The following is an 18,242-nucleotide window of genomic DNA, read 5'->3' on the forward strand; positions in this document are numbered from 1 at the left end:
ATCAGGACAGCACCCTAAAAGCAAGCCAGAGTATATAAGAAAACATCTCGAAGCTGGTGCTTTGTAACCTTAAATCCGATCAAAAACCAATTTTGTAGTCGGACAGTTAGATAGTTCCTTTTGAATATGTTTATTCTAAACTTTAAAAAATACTAGCCAGCTACTTTCAAGATAATTCCTTTTTAATAAGTTTATTCTAAACTTTAAAAAATACTAGCGTGCTACTTTCAAGATAATTCCTTTTGAATAGGTTTATTCAAAACTTTAAAAAATACTAGCCAGCTACTTTCAAGATAATTCCTTTTGATTAGGGTTTATTCTAAACTTAAAAAAAATACTAGCCAGCTACTTTCAAGATAATTCCTTTTGATTAGGTTTATTCTAAACTTTAAAAAATATTAGCCAACTACTTTCAAGATAATTCCTTTTGATAAGGTTTATTCTAAACTTTAAAAAATACTAGCCAGCTACTTTCAAGATAATTCCTTTTGATTAGGTTTAATCTAAACTTCAAAAAATACTAGCCAGCTACTTTCAAGATAATTCCTTTTGAACAGGTTTATTCTACCTTTTGAACAGGTTTATTCTAAACTTTAAAAAATACTAGCGTGCTACTTTTAAGATAATTCCTTTTGAACAGGTTTATTCTAAACTTTAAAAAATACTAGCCAGCTGCTTTCAAAGATCAAAAGGATTATGTAGTCGATTGCTTAAAGAAAAATCTTCTAAAATCGGTTTGATAACAATTTAGCAAATTCTATTAAAGGAAACGTCCGAAACATTTGGGACTTCGTAGGTCGTGGCAATAGCTGAAAAAAATTTACTAAATTTCGCATGTGTACAAAAATTATATTGATAAAAAAATAAATTCAGCTTTGACAACTGATACAGAAAAATTTAAGAACAAAAATCATTAGGTTAAACTTGTAAATCCTGAAATTTTCCTCATCAAACTGAACACTGACTGTACCCCATTTATAAAGTTTATTATTAAATATCTTATTATCTATTCTTCAATAAAAAACATGGTAATTTATCAATATATTTCAGACTGAAGATTTAATCATAACTAACTTGAAACAGGTTCCTGGATAGTTACGAGACATCAAATAATAGAAATCAATAAAAACATTAAATTTCGAGGGATTATCAACATTTTTTAAAGTGATCTTTGCGATAAAGAAGACTGTTACAATCTACATTATACAATTCGTGTGTTGTATAATTTGTATAATTTGCCATTTTAAAAGTAGATTTATACGATTATTTAGTCTTTGAAGAATCATTGGTAGTTGTTCATCAAAACTTTAACAGCACTCTTTAACTCGCTTGTAATAACGTTATTTGTCCCTTTAAAGTAAAATAAAAGCCTAACACTTAATGTCTCCTTCCTGTTTACTCATGCCCTGCCAAAAACTTAGAAATAAAGTCCTTGGGTCTCTCCTTCACATTCTCGCCAGAAAACCTGGAAAGTAGACAGGAGTTAAATCCAAACGTCCAACTGTTATCATAATTTCAAGTGACCCTTTTTGCAAAGATGGCAATGCCCAATTTACAACGGTAACCTTAAAAGCTTAGTCTGATTAATTATGAATTAGATATCTAAGTTTTTCTTTATTTAAACTGTTTATTTTCATTTGTGGTTTCCTGCGAAAGTGATTTGCGCATTTCTTGCTTATCAGAAAAAATGAGGAAAATCACAGAACTAAAAACTCTTCAAGTCAGAAACGCAAAATTATCTTCCACATTTTTGACTAGATACAGGTTTCCATGGTACCGTTGTGAATTGGGCATAGCTATCTTTCCATGTAGGTTGAGTCCCTTCAAATTAGTTCAATTTTTTTCAATAATAATTTTTTACCCCCGTTATGTAAGTAATTGTCAGGTTATATATCACTCAACTTGAGAAAATTAATTATATTAAAATGAGACAAAAATTAACAAAAACTAATCAGTTGATATCCAATTATCATAAAAGTTGAAAAAAGTTACAAAATATTTATTCCTGGGATGAGTACTGCGGCTTGTGGGAAAAATATCAACATTGCGTTTAACCAAAAATACGCTGGTTTTTGTTTCAAGGGTTCGAAACTTTGGGTGAATAATAAAATTTCATTTTTGAGTCCCCAACCCTTCAAATATCTCGAAAAAAATTAAATAGCAATTTTTTTTTTAACTCTTTCTGAAAATTTTTCATCACAAATTCATTTGTTTTCTTTAAAAGTAAAAATTGTTTCAGAGGAACAACAGTAAAATCCAGGTAAAAGATAATAAAAAGGATTTCTGATTTAAAAGAAACTTAAAAAAATTCTATTTTTACCATCTAGCCATTATATGATTCGGCTGTTTCCAGTGTTCTGCTACTTCCTTCAGATCCTGCTGTCCCTGAAGATTAAAAAGTTGTTAAAAAAGCTTGGCATAAAGTTGTTCACAGAAAAAACACTCAAGGTAAAAATTCAATTCTTTTATGATCAGCGGATAATTTTTGCTCGCCTTTTTGAAACCACTTTCATAATAGTTACTTATTAGCACTTGATTAAAATACCTTTCTTACTCCATTAATTACTACTTCTATTTAGGATACCTTAATCCCTTGTTTACTTCTCCTTTATAACTTTTACTGTAAAGACTGAATAATATTTTTAAGTGACACGCAAAAGTGGTAGTTCCGGTTCAAACAGTAACATTAAAAGCATTTCCGGTTCAAACGGTAACATTAAAAGCATTTCCGGTTCAAACGGTAACATTAAAAGCTTAGTCGGATCGAGTAAAAAATGAATGACAGTGTTTTTATTTTAGAAAACTGATTATTTATTTTTGTTTTGGATTTCTCTGCAAAAGTGACTTGCGCATTTCTTGTTGCAGAAACAATGGAAAAATTGTCAGAAATTAACTCGATGTAAAGGAACCTTAAGGGAAAATGAAAAGGGGTATAGACTGAAACCTGAGAATCCCAGGAGCTGATTGAGACATAGAAGAGTTCTATCTGATGTTCCTGTCTCGAGAAATTGATATAAAACTGTGTTAAAATTATACCAAAACATAAAAATGTAAGATTTTGTATAAGATTCGTAGTATTAAACAGATCATATTCAACAAAGAAGCAACCAATCTGAAAACAACAATATCCCAGAGGAGCCTGAGAAACTAAAGTTTTCTCCTATTATTATTTGAATTTAAACATTTTTCATTTTTAATAGATCAAATTGATAATATTATTTTAACGTCCGGAACACGTCACCAGAACTCCAACCAATGACAATGCAGTATTATTGTCGTGTCTCCGTCTGTATCACGTGACCAGTATACTGCACTGCCATTGGAGGGAGTTCTGGTCACGTGATACGGACGTATACCTTACATATATACGTTTTAGTATAATTTTGACACAGGTTTATGTCAATTTCTCAACATAGAAACATCAGACAGAACTCTTATAGGTATCGTTCAATGCCTGAGATTCTCAGGTTTTATTTATCCTTTACAGTCCCTTTAAATCAGAAAAACGATCCAAATCGATCTGATAAGGGGTTCAAGGGTGCCGTTGTGAATCGGGCATTGCCATCTTTACATGTAATGACATTTGAAATAATGGTAGCTGTCCCTTTAATTTTTTTTTCTTAATCACTAATTAATTACTCCCTAAATTTCTCTCTTAATTACTTAATTATTAATAACCTTAATGACCAACATGTCAATAACTCTAATATCCTTCAGATGAGAATTCTTCTTGAAACTTGATCTCAGCACATTCCTGTAAACATTAATCTGATTTTTTTATTATTTTAGATTTATTCCTCAATTAGAAACTAGAAAAATATCAATTGAACGTGTGAAACAATAACTACATCATCAGAGAGACATAGACAGATACAAAGACGAAAAAAAAGAAAAACAAGGACCAAGACAGAAAGTAAAAAACAACTACAACAAAACAAAGGTCATAAAAATCAGAGAAACAAATTGATTAGTGTTTTAAATTTTGTTTTAATTGATTTATCGATTGATTAACCTGCAATCCTCGACAGATGGGGGGATATCGAAATCCTTGCACATGTACGGAATATGTCGGTACCAAGCCTAATATCGAATAAAGGTTAAAGGGAAAGTCAATAAAATGTAGGATTCACAATGGTACCCTTTAAATATTATCCAAGCACTGATGGAAGTTTGGAAAATAGATATCCCGGCTCTGTTGTCTTTTTATTTTTATAGCACCAGGAGAGCAAGAACTTTTGCTATAATTTTGGAAAAATGACACATAAGATATTGAAAAATGTACCGTTGTGAATTATTGATGGCACTATTGATTAAAATGATCATAAAATTTATGGCGCCAATTCTTTTATTTAAGAAATGTACAATTAATGCATTGCGCGATATGTAAAGAAAAAAATTGTGCCAAAGTGTCGTAAACTGTTACAGTGCAAGGGTGTTTATTTTCTTGAACTATCGCCCCCCTTATGTTTAGGGTTTTGTAAACTAAATTGAAGATAATAAACGGGTTTTACAGGGATATAAATGAATTTTTAAGTATCAAAAAGGTTAAAAAAATTCCCTTTTGATGTCCAACATTCTTTTTACCCCCTTTATATGAACTGTTACCTTATACAGACTTAAAACACGAACTCTTGCATCGAGAGGAGTAGTTGACACAAGAGGTTTAACCTAACAAAATAATAAAATAAACAATCAACAATTATCCTGTGGATATCAAGGCCGAGGCCCTGTCAGAAATAACCGAGAAAAAGAAGAAAATTATTTTTCAAAGGGATCAAAATCAACAATAAAATTAAAATATGCGAGGTTAAGCTCACGAATTTATTAATTGACAGGTTGAAGGTTATTGTTCAACTCATTTTTATAATAAATTTTCTCAAATCCAGACTCTACCACTTTTCGCGTTATAAAACTGGGAACGAACAAAAAAATTGAGTTTGATAGTTAAGTTTGACCNTACACCCTTTTGAATGACTTTAAAGAATCCGTTCGTTTTTTAAATTTTCTGTACAATTTTCATTTTCGTCGTCCTTCTGATAATCATGTGAACGTTATTCATTATTTAAAATATTAATCATGTTAAATTTCAGGACACATGTAGAATATAAAATATAAAAACTACCTGTCTAGTAATATTCAGAGCCTTACTTGCTGCCATTCTCTCTAGAAAACATACAAAAATATAGAACAACTAAATATTTAATATATTCAACAAAGAATATTAGGCATTTTTCATATAATAATATTAAACATAAGAACCAGTCCACTATTTAAGAAACTATCGAAGCAATTTCAAATGACCTTCTCTTCAGAAAGCGTCCTGTGAGTTTACTACTTTACCCTTAATTCTTCGTCTGAGCATAAATGATGAAGATGTTCTAGTTTTGCTTTCTGAAAATTGATAGTTTCCAATTGTGCCGAGCGGATTTATATGCAAAGACACAAAGAAGGAAATTTTATCAAATCATATATCATACAATTTTATCAAATCATATATCATACAATTTTATCAAATCATATATCATACAATTTTATATTTTGTATGATAAATAAATACGATATTCTGCTCATTGCTACTTAAATAAAAATTTGAAGGGTACCCTTGTGAATCGGACAACTCCTTAATTAAAGGGACACTCGAAATTACGTACACACGTCCTCTAACAAATAACCGTTGAAGGACAATAATCGTTACAAGCCATATTTCATATACAAATATAGAATTATTTTAACTTAAGCTTCGAATATATACATGACAAAAAAATATGGTATGCATTTACAAATTACATAATTGAAAAAACGTCTTGCTTAATAATTAAGATAACAGGATCTAAAGAATGAAATTTTATTTTAACAGGTTTATGACATTCTGTCGTCAAATCATATTCATAAATGTTTTGAGGTAACAGTAAAAGTATAGAATAGAAGATATGCAAGATATACGGTTTAGAGAACTTAAATAACCTAGTTTATTGTTATGTCTAAAGGGAAAGTCCACGAAATTTTGGGTTCTATGACAATTTCAGAAAGTATCCTTTAAACCATTATCTGTTCTAATTGCGATTAAATTTCGGCCATAATCTAGTTTCGGCTTTCCTATAGAAATCCAAAAATCACGAAAAAGAAAGTTGCCACTTGTTTCAATTTTCTTAGACATAAATGTCGTAACAATTAATAATTGAAAGAACACTAAAAACTACGTGAACAGTCTCTTTAAATTATAAACACTGGAGAGAGGAGTTTACATGTCCAAGGACTTCCTGACGGAGAGATAGGCCCTCTTCCTGAACTCTTCCTTGTCATCTCTCCACAGTTTTGCAGCGTCAACATTAGCTGGAGATTCAGTGTTGGGTTCAGCTATCATAGACATCACAGACAATAGGATCTAGAATATATGGATATAGACAAAAGGATCTAGAATATATAGACATCACAGACAATAGGATCTAGAACATATAGACATCATAGACAATAGGATCTAGAATATATGGACATAGACAATAGGATCTAGAATATATAGACATCACATACAATAGGATCTAGAATGTATAGACATCATAGACAATAGGATCTAGAATATATAGACATCACAGACAATAGGATCTAGAATATACAGACATCATAGACAATAGGATCTAGAATATATTGACATCAAAGACAATAGGATCTAGAATAAATAGACATCACAGACAATAGGATCTAGAATATATGGACATAGGACAATAGGATCTAAAATATATGGACATAGACAATAGCATCTAGAATGTATAGACATAAACAATAGGATCTAGAATATATAGAAATCATAGACAAAAGGATCTAGAATATATAGACACCAAAAACAATAGGATCTAGAATATTGACATCACAGACAATAGGATCTAGAATATATAGACATCACAGACAATAGGATCTAGAATATATAGACTTAGACAATAGGATCTAGAATATATAGACATCACAGACAATAGGATCTAGAATATATAGACATAGACAATAGGATCTCGAATATATATATAGACATCAAAGACAAAAAGATCTAGAATTAAACACCAAAACAATAGGATCTAGAACATCACAGACAATAGGGTACAGATCATAGAAAAAAGGATTTAGAATATATAGACATCACAGACAATAGGATCTAATAGAAATCAAAGACAATAGGATCTAGAATAAATAGAAATCAAAGACAATAAAATCTAGAATATATAGACATCACAGATAATAGGATCAAGAGTATATGGACATCATAGACAGTAGGATATAGAATATACAGACATCACAGACAATAGGATCTAGAATATATTTATACAGACATTACAGACAAAAGGATCTAGAATATATAGACATCACAGACAATATAATCTAGAATACAAACATCACAGACAATAAGATCTAGAATATATAGCCATGACAGACAATAGGATCAAGAATATTTAAACAATACGCACAATAGGATTTAGAATATATAGACATCACAGACAATAGGATCAAGAATATTTAAACAACAAGGACAATAGGATTTAGAATATATAGACATCACAGACAATAGGATCAAGAATATTTAGACAACACGGACAATAGGATATAGAATATATTGACATCAGACAATAAATTTAAGCAAAGGGTTCAAACAACATTTTAGTACCTTTTCTATACTTTGAACTGGAGACCATCGTTCATTGCTGGATTCATAACCTAAATAATATCAAAATATAAAACTAAAAAATTAACAACTTCAAGTCTGATAAAATAATTCAAGTTCCGAGAGGAAGGAACCATTTTTAAATGCTCAGGATCAGGACCAGAAACTTTTAACATCCCCGCTCCGCTAATTAAATAATTAAAAACGTTAAAAAAATTAAAAAGAACTTAAGAAGCAAAAACTCATCAAAAACAAAAATAACTTCTGGAAACATTGGGGAGAACTAGATTTTAAATTTTTAACTGTCAGATTTAATTTTGAGGATAAAAGATTTACCTAAAGGATCGTTTCCGGGTGGATGTAGAATAGAAATACATACACGGCCATCAGGATATATATTTGGATGAAATATCTAGAATATATTTGGATGAAATATCTAGAATATATTTGGATGAAGTATCTAGAATATATTTCGATGAAGTATCTAGAACATATTTCGATGAAATATCTAGAATATATTTCGATGAAATATCCAGAATATATTTAAATAAAAGAATATATTTAAATAAAATATCTAGCAGATATTTATATGAAATATCTAGAATACATTTGGATGAAATATCTATAATATATTTGGATGAAATATCGAGATTATATTTGGATGAATTAGTTAGAATATTATTGGATAAAATATAAGTCGGAATAAAAGCTAAAATTTCGCGGGGGTTTATTTCTTGATTTAAGAAAAGTTGATACTAGTGCATAGATAAGAACTGCGCTGGACATGACCAATTTGGTCATCAAAATTAGATCATAAAGGGATTTATTATATCCAGGAATATTAATGAAGAATCTCTAAAAATGGTCACGAAAATTAGGTTACTAAGTGATATCCAATTTCCAGGGAAAGCGGTTGTATTAAATTATTAGTTTTTGTTTCTGATTTACAAAAGAAAACTCTATAAATTGGGCCCGAAATTTGGATTATCAAGCAATATATCATTTTCAAAAAAAGCATACGTAATATTTTAAATTTAAATTTCTGGCAGATTTAGCGGTTAATCTTCACAAATCAGTCACAAAATTGGAATTATCAAGCGATATAATTTTAATCAGAAGCGGTTTAATTAAATTATAAGTTTTTGTTTCTGATTGACGAAAAAATCTATAAATTGGGCCCGAAATATGGATTATCAAACAATATATCATTTTCAGAAAAAGCGTGAGTAATATTTTAAGTTTGAATTTCTGGCAGAATTAGCGGTTAACCTATACAAATTGGTCACAAAATTTGAATTAGCAAACGAAATATAATTTTCAGATAAACTAGTTGTATAAAATTATTAGTTTTTGTATCTGATTTACGAAAAAAAAAAATCTCTATAAATTGGGTTTGAAATTTGGATTATCAAACAATATATCATTTTCAGAAAAAGCGTATGTAATAAATTTTAAGTTTGAACTTCTGGCAAATTTCTACAAATCAGTCACAAAATTGGAATTATCAAACGATATATAATTTTCAGCAAAACTAGGTGTATAAAATCATAAGTTTGAATTTCTGGGAATATTAACGAAGAATAACTAACCTCTGATTTAAATTTCATTTTAGGTGGGTTGAGTGGATAGTCTTGGGGGAATGCTAGTTCAGCAATAAATACACCATCCTAAATACTAATATTGTTACATATGGAGCATAAGGATCCCGATGTGGACCCACCAGACCGCAGCCAGGTGTGGGAAGCACCAATAGATCAGATATTACTGATTCACTGCATCAGAGATCGATTCATTTATTGATTGTTGTTTGATTGATTTCCAAGTCTTGAATTTGAATCAAATAAGTGTTATAATTGTGGTTGATGGTTTGATTTATCTACTTGATTGGTTTAATTTGAATCATATGACTAATTTGATTGTAGTTCGTAATTTGATTGTAGTTCGTAATTTGATTGAATTTTATGATTGATTTGAGGAATCTGACTCAATTGATCGACTTGATTCATTCAATTGAACTTAACATTGGTTAAATAGATAAATTTTTAAAAATCTATTTAATTTATTAATTTCATTGCATTGAATTGAACTAATTTTATTGAATTGTGATTAAATATATGTTATTGATCGATTGATTGAACTGATTGATGTAATTAAATCTATTGTTTTCACTGTATTAATCTGAGTTAATTGAATAGATAAAAATGAAATGGATTATTTTAATTCATTCAATTCAATGAATTGATTAAATTCAATGAATTGATTGAATTCAATGAATTGATTAAATTCAATGAATTGATTGAATTCAATGAATTGATTAAATTCAATGAATTTATTGAATTCAAAGAATTGATTGATTTGATCTACCTGGAATGGTGTATCCTCCGGTCCTGTGATTGCTGCTTCCCATAAGAAAAAGTTATCTTCAGTTACTGGTCCTGGATACAGTGGATATTGAAATAATAAGTTTTTTCTCCTAGATTTTTCTAAATTAAAATTTTAAATTCATAAGATCTCCAACAATCTTATTTTTTAATATTATGAACCTTAAATATTCTTAGAACAATAGGTTAATAAAATTTATTCAATTTTGATGGAATTTATCACACCTAATATTTCCCGCTGTAGGGTGATTTGATTAAGAGACTTTATCGCCCAACAACAGGGCGAAAAAGTAACTTCATCACCCTGCTATTAAAATTTCAAATTTCATATTTAATTTGTCTCAATGTAGGTCGATAAAGTTACTTAATCACTCTACAACAGGGTGATTAAGTTACTTTATCGACCTGCTTTAAAATAATTTGAGTAAATCTAAATAAAAGTATACATGTTATTGAAATAGGTATCATGACGCGAAACAGTTTTTCCTGTAATTTTTAATGTTTCTAGTTAGTTGAAGATCAAAATGAAAGCATTTTCACACCGAAAGTAGAAAATATTAAAAATTCCGGCCAAAACTTTTTCGCACTTAATAATACCCATTACAATGACATAAATAGATATTCTTGGCCGAGCGCTAAGGATAGGAGCCCGAGTGCCGCGGCTGAAGGCCGAACAATGCGGCCATATGTCCAACTTAGACCGTGATGCAAATGAACTTCATGGACAAAATTGAAATGAGGGTGAGGGGGGGGGGTCCAAAAATCGTTCTCCAGGAATATACCTATGATTCTTGATTATACCTGCTGCTAGTCCGTCTGGAGGGTTTTGAGAGATCTGTTTATATTCGGCCATCAATCGTCTAAGAGCAGATCCTGCCATTTAAACTGGAAAAATAAAATTAAAATTGTTGTAATTTGAGTTTATAAGGATCCGTACAAGTAACCTAAAATAAATACAAAATAACTTAAAATTATTGGTCATGTACAAAATTGATGGGAGGAGGAGGGTCCAAAAATCGTTAACTTGGACGGACCCAAGACATCATCCTAATTTATGGCTGTACTTTGATCATAGCAAAAACTCTTGTTAGGCGGGTCCAAACTACATAGCAAATTGTGATTTTTTATTTGTATTATCTTATGCTTTGTAGTTAAGTAAAAATATGGATGAATATGAATAATAATTCGTTGTACTTGATCATAAAGTTAGTTTAACATCTAAAAATGAATATCGTGGCTTTTCCCAGTTAGCAGAGCAAGAACATGATAGCCGCCAAACGCAGTTACGTTTGCATGCCGCAATGAATAGTAAAACAGAAAAAGAGCCAGTTCTAGCCGCGGCGCTCGGCCCCCAGCCTGTCCTAACAGCAGCGCGCGACCCATAGTGTATTAACCTAACCTAACCCTGAAATATACGGTAATTTCCTAGAGAGCGATTTTTGGACCCCTCCTCCCCTCCATCAATTTTGTACATGGATCTTATAATCGTTCAGACCCAAAATATACTAATCTCACTCTTCTTAAAATTCATTGCGGCATTCTCACGTTACTGCGTTTAGCCGCTCCCCAATAAAATAAACCATATACTATGGTTTCAACCCTACTCCCGTCGGTTTTAATCATTGCCTAAGAATCCAATGGGCAAGACCCAGGTAATTTCCTAGAGAACGATTTTTGGACCCACACCCCGGAGCCCCCCCCCCTCCTATCAATTTTGTACATGGGTGTGACAGGAAGTTTCTTAACTTAACCTAACCCGTGGCCGCAGCGCTCGGCCCCCTAGCCCATCCTAGCCGCAGCGCTCGGCCCAGAAAGTATCTTAACCTAACCTAACCCTAAATAACAAAAAAATNTGCAAAGAGATTGTTGATAACATTTTTTATTATATTTTTTTATTTTTTCTTCTTCATCTTATTTCTTTCTATTTATGTTTTCATCTATCTATCTATTTATCTATCTATCTCTCTCTCTCTCTCTCATAATTTGAACCAAACCCAACTAATCGTACGATTTAGGGTAGATAATCTAGGGAAAATCCACCCGTGCGGGTGGATTTATTTATCCTGCTATTAAGACATCGCGGCATTAACGTTAATAGCACGATTTACATCTCTAATGAAACACTAGGGTAGATAATCTAGCCTTAAATCCACCTGGCAGGATTTATTAATCGTGCGATTTGGCTTCAACGAAGCAGCCTAAAGATTGCAACTTTGAAAAATTAAATAATAATTTTATTTTAAGAAAAATAGTTATAAAAGAATGTAAACTTTTTAACCTTGATTAAAATCTTTGATTATACAAATGAATTTATTTCTACATATTCATTTAATTAAAGTTGCAACATTTTTTGAAAAAGGTCGTCATCGATTTCATTTTTTTTGTTGCAATTAAACTTTCATACCAGTAAATTCAACTGAACACAAAATTGAAGAAAAGCTAAATCTTTAATAAATAATGATTTTCAATGATTTTCCATAATTTTCTTTTTTTCTTTATTTTCTTTTTCATAAAAACATGAAAGTACAAAAAACCGGTTTGAAAGCCCGATGTTTTCAATGAACCTTCCATGGCTACAACCGCAGTCTCTGCACTCTGCAGAAAGGCAACTTATGATTGCACACTTGGGACTCCGGACTAGTGTGACCGTGTTAGAAAAGTGAAGGTCATCATTTATCTCCATGGAGATCGTTCATCAAAATCTTCAGAATTCTCAGAATGAAAAGCGTAAAAGATAAACAATTAAATATATTCATCATTTTTCAGAAAATGGCTGACGCTACGGTTCCCAAGCCAGGTTTTTGTTTCTAAAATGTTATGCGGGCCGCGGGGTCCATCCTAGTTTACGATTTGGACACCCTCCCCCCTGCCCCCCCCTCCTATCAATTTTGTGCATGACCACTAATTTTCAGCAAAATTACTATTATTTTTTTACATTATTCTAGGGTTAGGTTAGTTAAGACAATTTCTGGGCCGNGTATATGGATCCCATATGTTTACATTTGCAAAGCTGAGCATTTGGCCGCAGCGCCCGTTGAAAAAAACAACATTTTTTACGCTAAGAAATTCCAAAATGTTATTGTTTTAGTGAAATTCTTGTTCGGTGGTTCAGCAGGAATGGCAGCAACCTGCTTTGTTCAACCCTTGGATCTAGTTAAAACCAGAATGCAGGTCGGAAATTTTTAAGGGACTGACCCTTTATTTTCTCAAAAAAAACAGCCCCCCCTCCCCTCCCCTGTTTGAAAATAATTTTCTTCTCCCAGAATATTCTGTAGGTTATATTTTGCTGACTTAGGGAAAACAAATGACTTTCAGAAAAATTAAATTTGGTTTAAAAGGAGTAAAAATGATAAAAAATATCACCTTTTGATGTCCATTTTTTCATTCATCAATGGGGGGGATTTTCAAAAATATACACTCCTTGACTGTGTTCCGTCCTTTAAAGAAGAGTATAACGATCTACAATTGTATATTTTCTTTTGAAATTGTATCAATTTCACACGTTTTTTATCGTTTTGTTATATGAAAAAGGTTACATTTTGTTAAACGAAAAAAGTTCAATTCCACTTCAGTGGTTTTATTGTGAAAATGTTAAATCTTATTAATTAATTCACAGAACTAAATTAGATCATTGACTGGCAAATTGTAAAAGTTGTCATGATTTTAGATAATTACTGATCAAAGGTTGGACTTTTGTGTTAAATTGATAACCAATGGAGGCACTTTTAGATGTTTGAGAACAGCATTTATCCTTTAATTTAAAGTATTCCTGCTAGGTATGGCGACCACTGTATTTCGGAGAGGAATTTAATTAATCCGTAGGTCTAGCTTGATAAGACACAGATTAATGGTTAATTCCGAGATTAACAACACTAATGTTCTGAATCATGAATATTTCCCAGCAGATTGATCGACTTTGTTATTAATTACCCAAATAATTGTTTTTAATTCTAGGTCATGAAGGTTCAGGCAGGTCCTAGGCCAAGTTCTTTTTCAGTTCTAATGGGGGTAGCTAGGTAATATTTTCAGTTCTATTGGGGGTAAAATTACCTCCTTCTTAAAAAGTGTTAACTCATTAAATTGCCTCCTTAAAAAGTGTTTACTCATAAAATTACCTCCTTCTTAAAAATTGTTAACTCATTAAATTACCTCCTTCTTAAAAATTGTTAACTCATTAAATTACCTCCTTAAAAAGTGTTTGACTCATTAAATTACCTCCTTCTTAAAAATTGTTAACTCATTAAATTGCCTCCTTCTTAAAAAAATTCGCTAGTTAAATAAAAACTTTCCAGGGTCTTTTACTTGATTATTTGTAGGCAGGCAACCTATACTACAACTCGGCTTGGAATCTATACTTGGTTATTCGAAACCTTCTCCACTGAGGGAACACCACCTGGGTTCTTTATGAAAGCTGGTTTAGGTAAAGTAAGCTAAGTACAGGGGTCGTAGTATATATCATTACAATGAAGACGACTTTTGATTTAAATTTTGATTTCTACCAAGCCATTCAAAGAGCATGAATACACCTAAACATGGAAACAAGAATAAGCTGTCAATTAACAGCTTGTAAAATTCTTGTTAGTAATCAAAACTTAAACCAAAAAGTCGTCTCAATTGTATTGATATAAACGCCGACCCCTGTATTTTAGTAATGATGAATAACGAAGGGGAAAATATTTCTAGAAATGTCATGCATTTTAGTTTCGAACTAGAACACAGCTCGTATTTTTGCTTCTTAAAGACACTTTTTTTTTATAAAACTAGGCTTTTAGAGCGCATCGCGCCCATCTTCTATTTCAAGTTTAAATTGTGGCTTTATCTCTTAGCATCTTCTCTTTTTACAGTAAAAAACAAAAAATTTATATATAGGAGGAAAATCCCAACATCTTTACTCTTTTCAAAGTTAGGCCTTAAAAAGATCGAATCAGAATTTGCAAAATGCTTCGTGACGAAAATACAAAAATGAGATATTGAAAACTAGATATCTGTAGAACAGTTGTGATATCTATCTGTATCTAATGTTGCTGATATTAATATTGATTAAAGAAATTAATATGTTTTTAAATTCAATAATTTAATATGCAAAACTCATGATAATTATAGGAATGGCTGCTGGTGCTTCTGGAGCATTTGTAGGAACCCCTGCTGAGGTTGCACTCATCAGGAATAAACTTATTCAAATTATTATATATATGTGTTAAATAATTTTGTATTTATCAATTTAGTTAAAACATTTGATACTTAGCAGTGTAAGTCTGTGTAAAAATGTCTTAAAAATGTTTTCAGCACAGTCCAGCCAGAAAGATGGCCGAAATTTTTTCCATTCTTTGTGGATTAGAAACGATTAGTGTTTGATTATTGTTCATCAGGCGCAGTGTATCGTTTATGAAACGATTATTTTTATTTTATTACTTATATTGATTGACGAGAACTATTCCTTAAACCATATTTTAAAAGCATTTCCAATACAAAGCAGTTTTTTCATTTATTTTTACGCATTTTGGCAAACGTAAAATTGTTTAACTTTCCCTTGGGACGATTAAGTAAAATACAACCCACTATGCGAAGTTTTCTTCAAAAATCTCAAAAGACGATAAAATTGCGTACAACTTTCCCTTGGGACGATTAAGTGAAATACAACCCACTATGCGAAGTTTTCTTCAAAAATCTCAAAATACGATAAAATTGCGTACAACTTTCCCTTGGGACGATTAAGTAAAATACAACCCACTATGCGAAGTTTTCTTCAAAAATCTCAAAAGACAATAAAATTGCGTACAACTAACTTCTTTTCGGGAAATTTGAATTTGAATTTTCGACCAATTTTTGTGAACCTTTTGGTAAAGTGTAACCTAATCTTACCTGTAAAGTAAAAATTTCCTTCTCTCTAACATTAGATTATATTAAATGATTCTAAATATTGATTGAGCTTATTGGTTAGAATGACATCTGATGGATCTCTACCTGTTGATAAAAGAAGAAACTATACATCTGTATTTAATGCTCTTGCTAGAATAATGGAGAGGAGCTACTCCTACAATGGGAAGGTAATCAATCTTTCTCCCAATTCTATTTTTAAATATTCCCGTTTTATATCATTCAGTAAATTTATAATTTTGTTTTCTTCAATTGTTTACTTAAAGGGACAGACCGGCTATGTAAGGTAGTTAAACTGAGTATAGCCGGTCTATCCCATTAAAGGTACTGTTAACTGTATTTCATGTAAACCTCCTTTTAAAGGTAAATGTCCTATTTATTCAATATTCACAACGTTACCTTTTAACCTTTTTTTAGGTAATAACGCGATACCGCTTAACTACCTTATACATACATACATATACTCAGTCTATTTTCTTCCTCGTCTCTGTTGCATAGATCCGCATGTCACTGTTAATGTTCATTTTATGAAAAATTGTCAATTTTTAGACAGAAAAAAATGTGAAAAATTTAGAAAGGGTATCGCTGATAATCAGGCGTGTGGTGTAATATTCAAATCAGGGGTCATTTGAAATTACGTGTGGACAATTCCTCTCATGATACATAATATAAGATCAAGGAAAATTGCGATGAATTTATAAAAATGTAAAATTTAAATAAACGCTATTTATTTTTTATTTATAAATGATTTGTAACAGGGCTATGGTAGTAAATGCTGCCCAGTTGGCTACCTACAGCCAAGCTAAGCAAATTATACTTGGATCTGGATATATTCAGGTATTGTCTTTTCGCTGTTCTTTTTTTGGAAACAATGTGTAGATTTCAAGTTCAAATGGCACAATCGCTTACAACATTTTATTAAAGAGGTGTATATTTTAGGGGGTCAGTTGGAGGGGGGCGCCATGTTTATCACAATCAAAAGCTTAAAATGCATATCCCTTGTGTTTTATGATAAGAAATGTATACGTTATATCTTTTCATTTACAAACATTGTTTTAAGTAGCTTGCATTGATTTAAAATTATTTCAATTTATAATTAATTTTTCATGTGGAAATGCCAAATTTTTCAACAACCCAACCCCTCTCCATCTTCCCCAATCTTCATTATATTATATAGTACACATGATTTTTTTAAGGAATTAATATGTTTTAGGATGGTATTTTCTGCCACTTTGTTGCATCAATGATATCAGGCCTGGTGACTACTATTGCATCTATGCCTGTTGATATTGCCAAGACTAGGTTACAGAGCATGAAGTATATTGATGGTAAATAAAATTTGATAGTCACAACATTTTGTGTGTTTTACATTTATTATGCTTTAATGCATGGTACAGCATTTTGGGATTGTTTCTGAACAATCGAAAATAATCAAATAAAAAAATCATAATAATTTATTTTTGGATTTTATACAAGTATTCTGTTCTTAAAACTATTCCACTTGATCCTGTGGCTTCAAAGCTGCTCTGATAAAATCCAGCATATCTGAGGCGGTATTGGGTTGTAGACCGCCCCTTCCTGCCACCCTGCTTCCTTGTACCAAGCCCTCAGGGTCTATCAAGAACACTGACTGGAACGCAACATGGTTGTTGGAGTCCAAAACTCCGTACATCTGAGCGATATGTCCGTTTTTATCTGATAGCATTATTACTGGAGGAGTCCCACCCTCTCGTTGTTCCGACCACGCCCTATGAGTTTCTATAGTGTCGGTAGAGATGGTCAACAGTTGGAGATCAAGCTCTGGAGCTAGGGCCATGTCGGTCAACAGGTTCATCGTTTCCTCGCTCTCAATACTCATATCCTTAGGGTAGAACACAAGCAGTACTACTCGGCCCTGAACAATTAAAATATGCTTTAAACGTCTTAAAATGGGAACTGATTGTTAAAATTAATGTCAATGATTAAAAAATACCTTTAATTCGGACAGGTTTGTGACTTTAGAAACACCTTTCTCCAGTGATGGTGCCTCGAAAAGTGGAGCTTCATCCCCCGGAAGTACTGGGGTAGATAAATTAAACATATAATCCAAGCCCAGCGAAAGTTGTTCCTTTAGGTATTCTGAAGTGTCCACACCCGAGTTTAAAGCATCTTTTGGGACATGGACAACCTTTTTCTCCTCTCGCACTTCAGCCATTCTTGCCTCGATTGGTTTATTTGCGTCTCCGATCCTGTCCATGTTCGTTTTCTCGTGGAAATGGTTTGCGGATTTTTAAAATTCATTTCGTGGATTTATTGGTAGAATATTTTAAATTTAATTAATTTTAGAATTTTAACTT

The 18,242-nt window shown here is 31.6% G+C and overlaps 4 protein-coding genes across 6 annotated transcripts in view; 1 reads left to right on the top strand and 3 right to left on the bottom strand.

Annotated features, from left to right (window-relative positions):
* LOC111700992 (mitochondrial 2-oxoglutarate/malate carrier protein-like) overlaps window positions 1-18,242 on the top strand; it is a 28,416-nt gene that overhangs the window by 8,650 nt on the left and 1,524 nt on the right. The window contains 10 exon segments of the mRNA XM_023472096.1: window positions 4,222-4,225; window positions 12,796-12,826; window positions 13,118-13,200; window positions 13,984-14,045; window positions 14,316-14,449; window positions 15,133-15,193; window positions 15,971-16,045; window positions 16,047-16,076; window positions 16,665-16,743; window positions 17,120-17,234. Of these exon segments, the coding sequence (XP_023327864.1) occupies window positions 12,799-12,826; window positions 13,118-13,200; window positions 13,984-14,045; window positions 14,316-14,449; window positions 15,133-15,193; window positions 15,971-16,045; window positions 16,047-16,076; window positions 16,665-16,743; window positions 17,120-17,234 (667 nt within the window). The 5' untranslated portion in view covers window positions 4,222-4,225; window positions 12,796-12,798.
* On the bottom strand, window positions 1,029-5,209 carry LOC111701001 (NADH dehydrogenase [ubiquinone] 1 alpha subcomplex subunit 6). The gene is made up of 7 exons (XM_023472106.1): window positions 5,123-5,209; window positions 4,606-4,668; window positions 4,013-4,080; window positions 3,679-3,754; window positions 2,321-2,385; window positions 1,392-1,465; window positions 1,029-1,087 (listed from the first exon to the last, which is right to left on the bottom strand). The coding sequence occupies exons 1-6, from the start codon at window positions 5,156-5,158 to the stop codon at window positions 1,396-1,398; spliced, it is 378 nt and encodes a 125-aa protein (XP_023327874.1). The 5' UTR covers window positions 5,159-5,209; the 3' UTR covers window positions 1,029-1,087; window positions 1,392-1,395.
* On the bottom strand, window positions 5,163-11,499 carry LOC111701000 (ubiquitin-conjugating enzyme E2 G2). Of its 3 annotated transcripts, none has more exons than XM_023472105.1 (7): window positions 10,831-11,499; window positions 10,013-10,083; window positions 9,238-9,315; window positions 7,985-8,060; window positions 7,652-7,701; window positions 6,201-6,385; window positions 5,163-5,964 (listed from the first exon to the last, which is right to left on the bottom strand). In XM_023472105.1, the coding sequence occupies exons 1-6, from the start codon at window positions 10,907-10,909 to the stop codon at window positions 6,242-6,244; spliced, it is 498 nt and encodes a 165-aa protein (XP_023327873.1). In that variant the 5' UTR covers window positions 10,910-11,499; the 3' UTR covers window positions 5,163-5,964; window positions 6,201-6,241. The 3 variants fall into 3 exon arrangements, with proteins under 3 accessions (XP_023327873.1, XP_023327872.1, XP_023327871.1); XM_023472104.1 differs by having other exon boundaries at window positions 5,163-5,981; XM_023472103.1 differs by having other exon boundaries at window positions 5,163-6,385; window positions 10,831-11,496.
* On the bottom strand, window positions 17,343-18,172 carry LOC111700998 (selenocysteine-containing peroxiredoxin PrxU). Its single transcript, XM_023472102.1, has 2 exons — window positions 17,879-18,172; window positions 17,343-17,800 (listed from the first exon to the last, which is right to left on the bottom strand). The coding sequence occupies exons 1-2, from the start codon at window positions 18,140-18,142 to the stop codon at window positions 17,399-17,401; spliced, it is 666 nt and encodes a 221-aa protein (XP_023327870.1). The 5' UTR covers window positions 18,143-18,172; the 3' UTR covers window positions 17,343-17,398.

This window comes from Eurytemora carolleeae, unplaced genomic scaffold (assembly GCF_000591075.1).
Source record: "Eurytemora carolleeae unplaced genomic scaffold, Eaff_2.0 scaffold441, whole genome shotgun sequence".
Lineage (NCBI taxonomy): Eukaryota > Metazoa > Arthropoda > Copepoda > Calanoida > Temoridae > Eurytemora > Eurytemora carolleeae.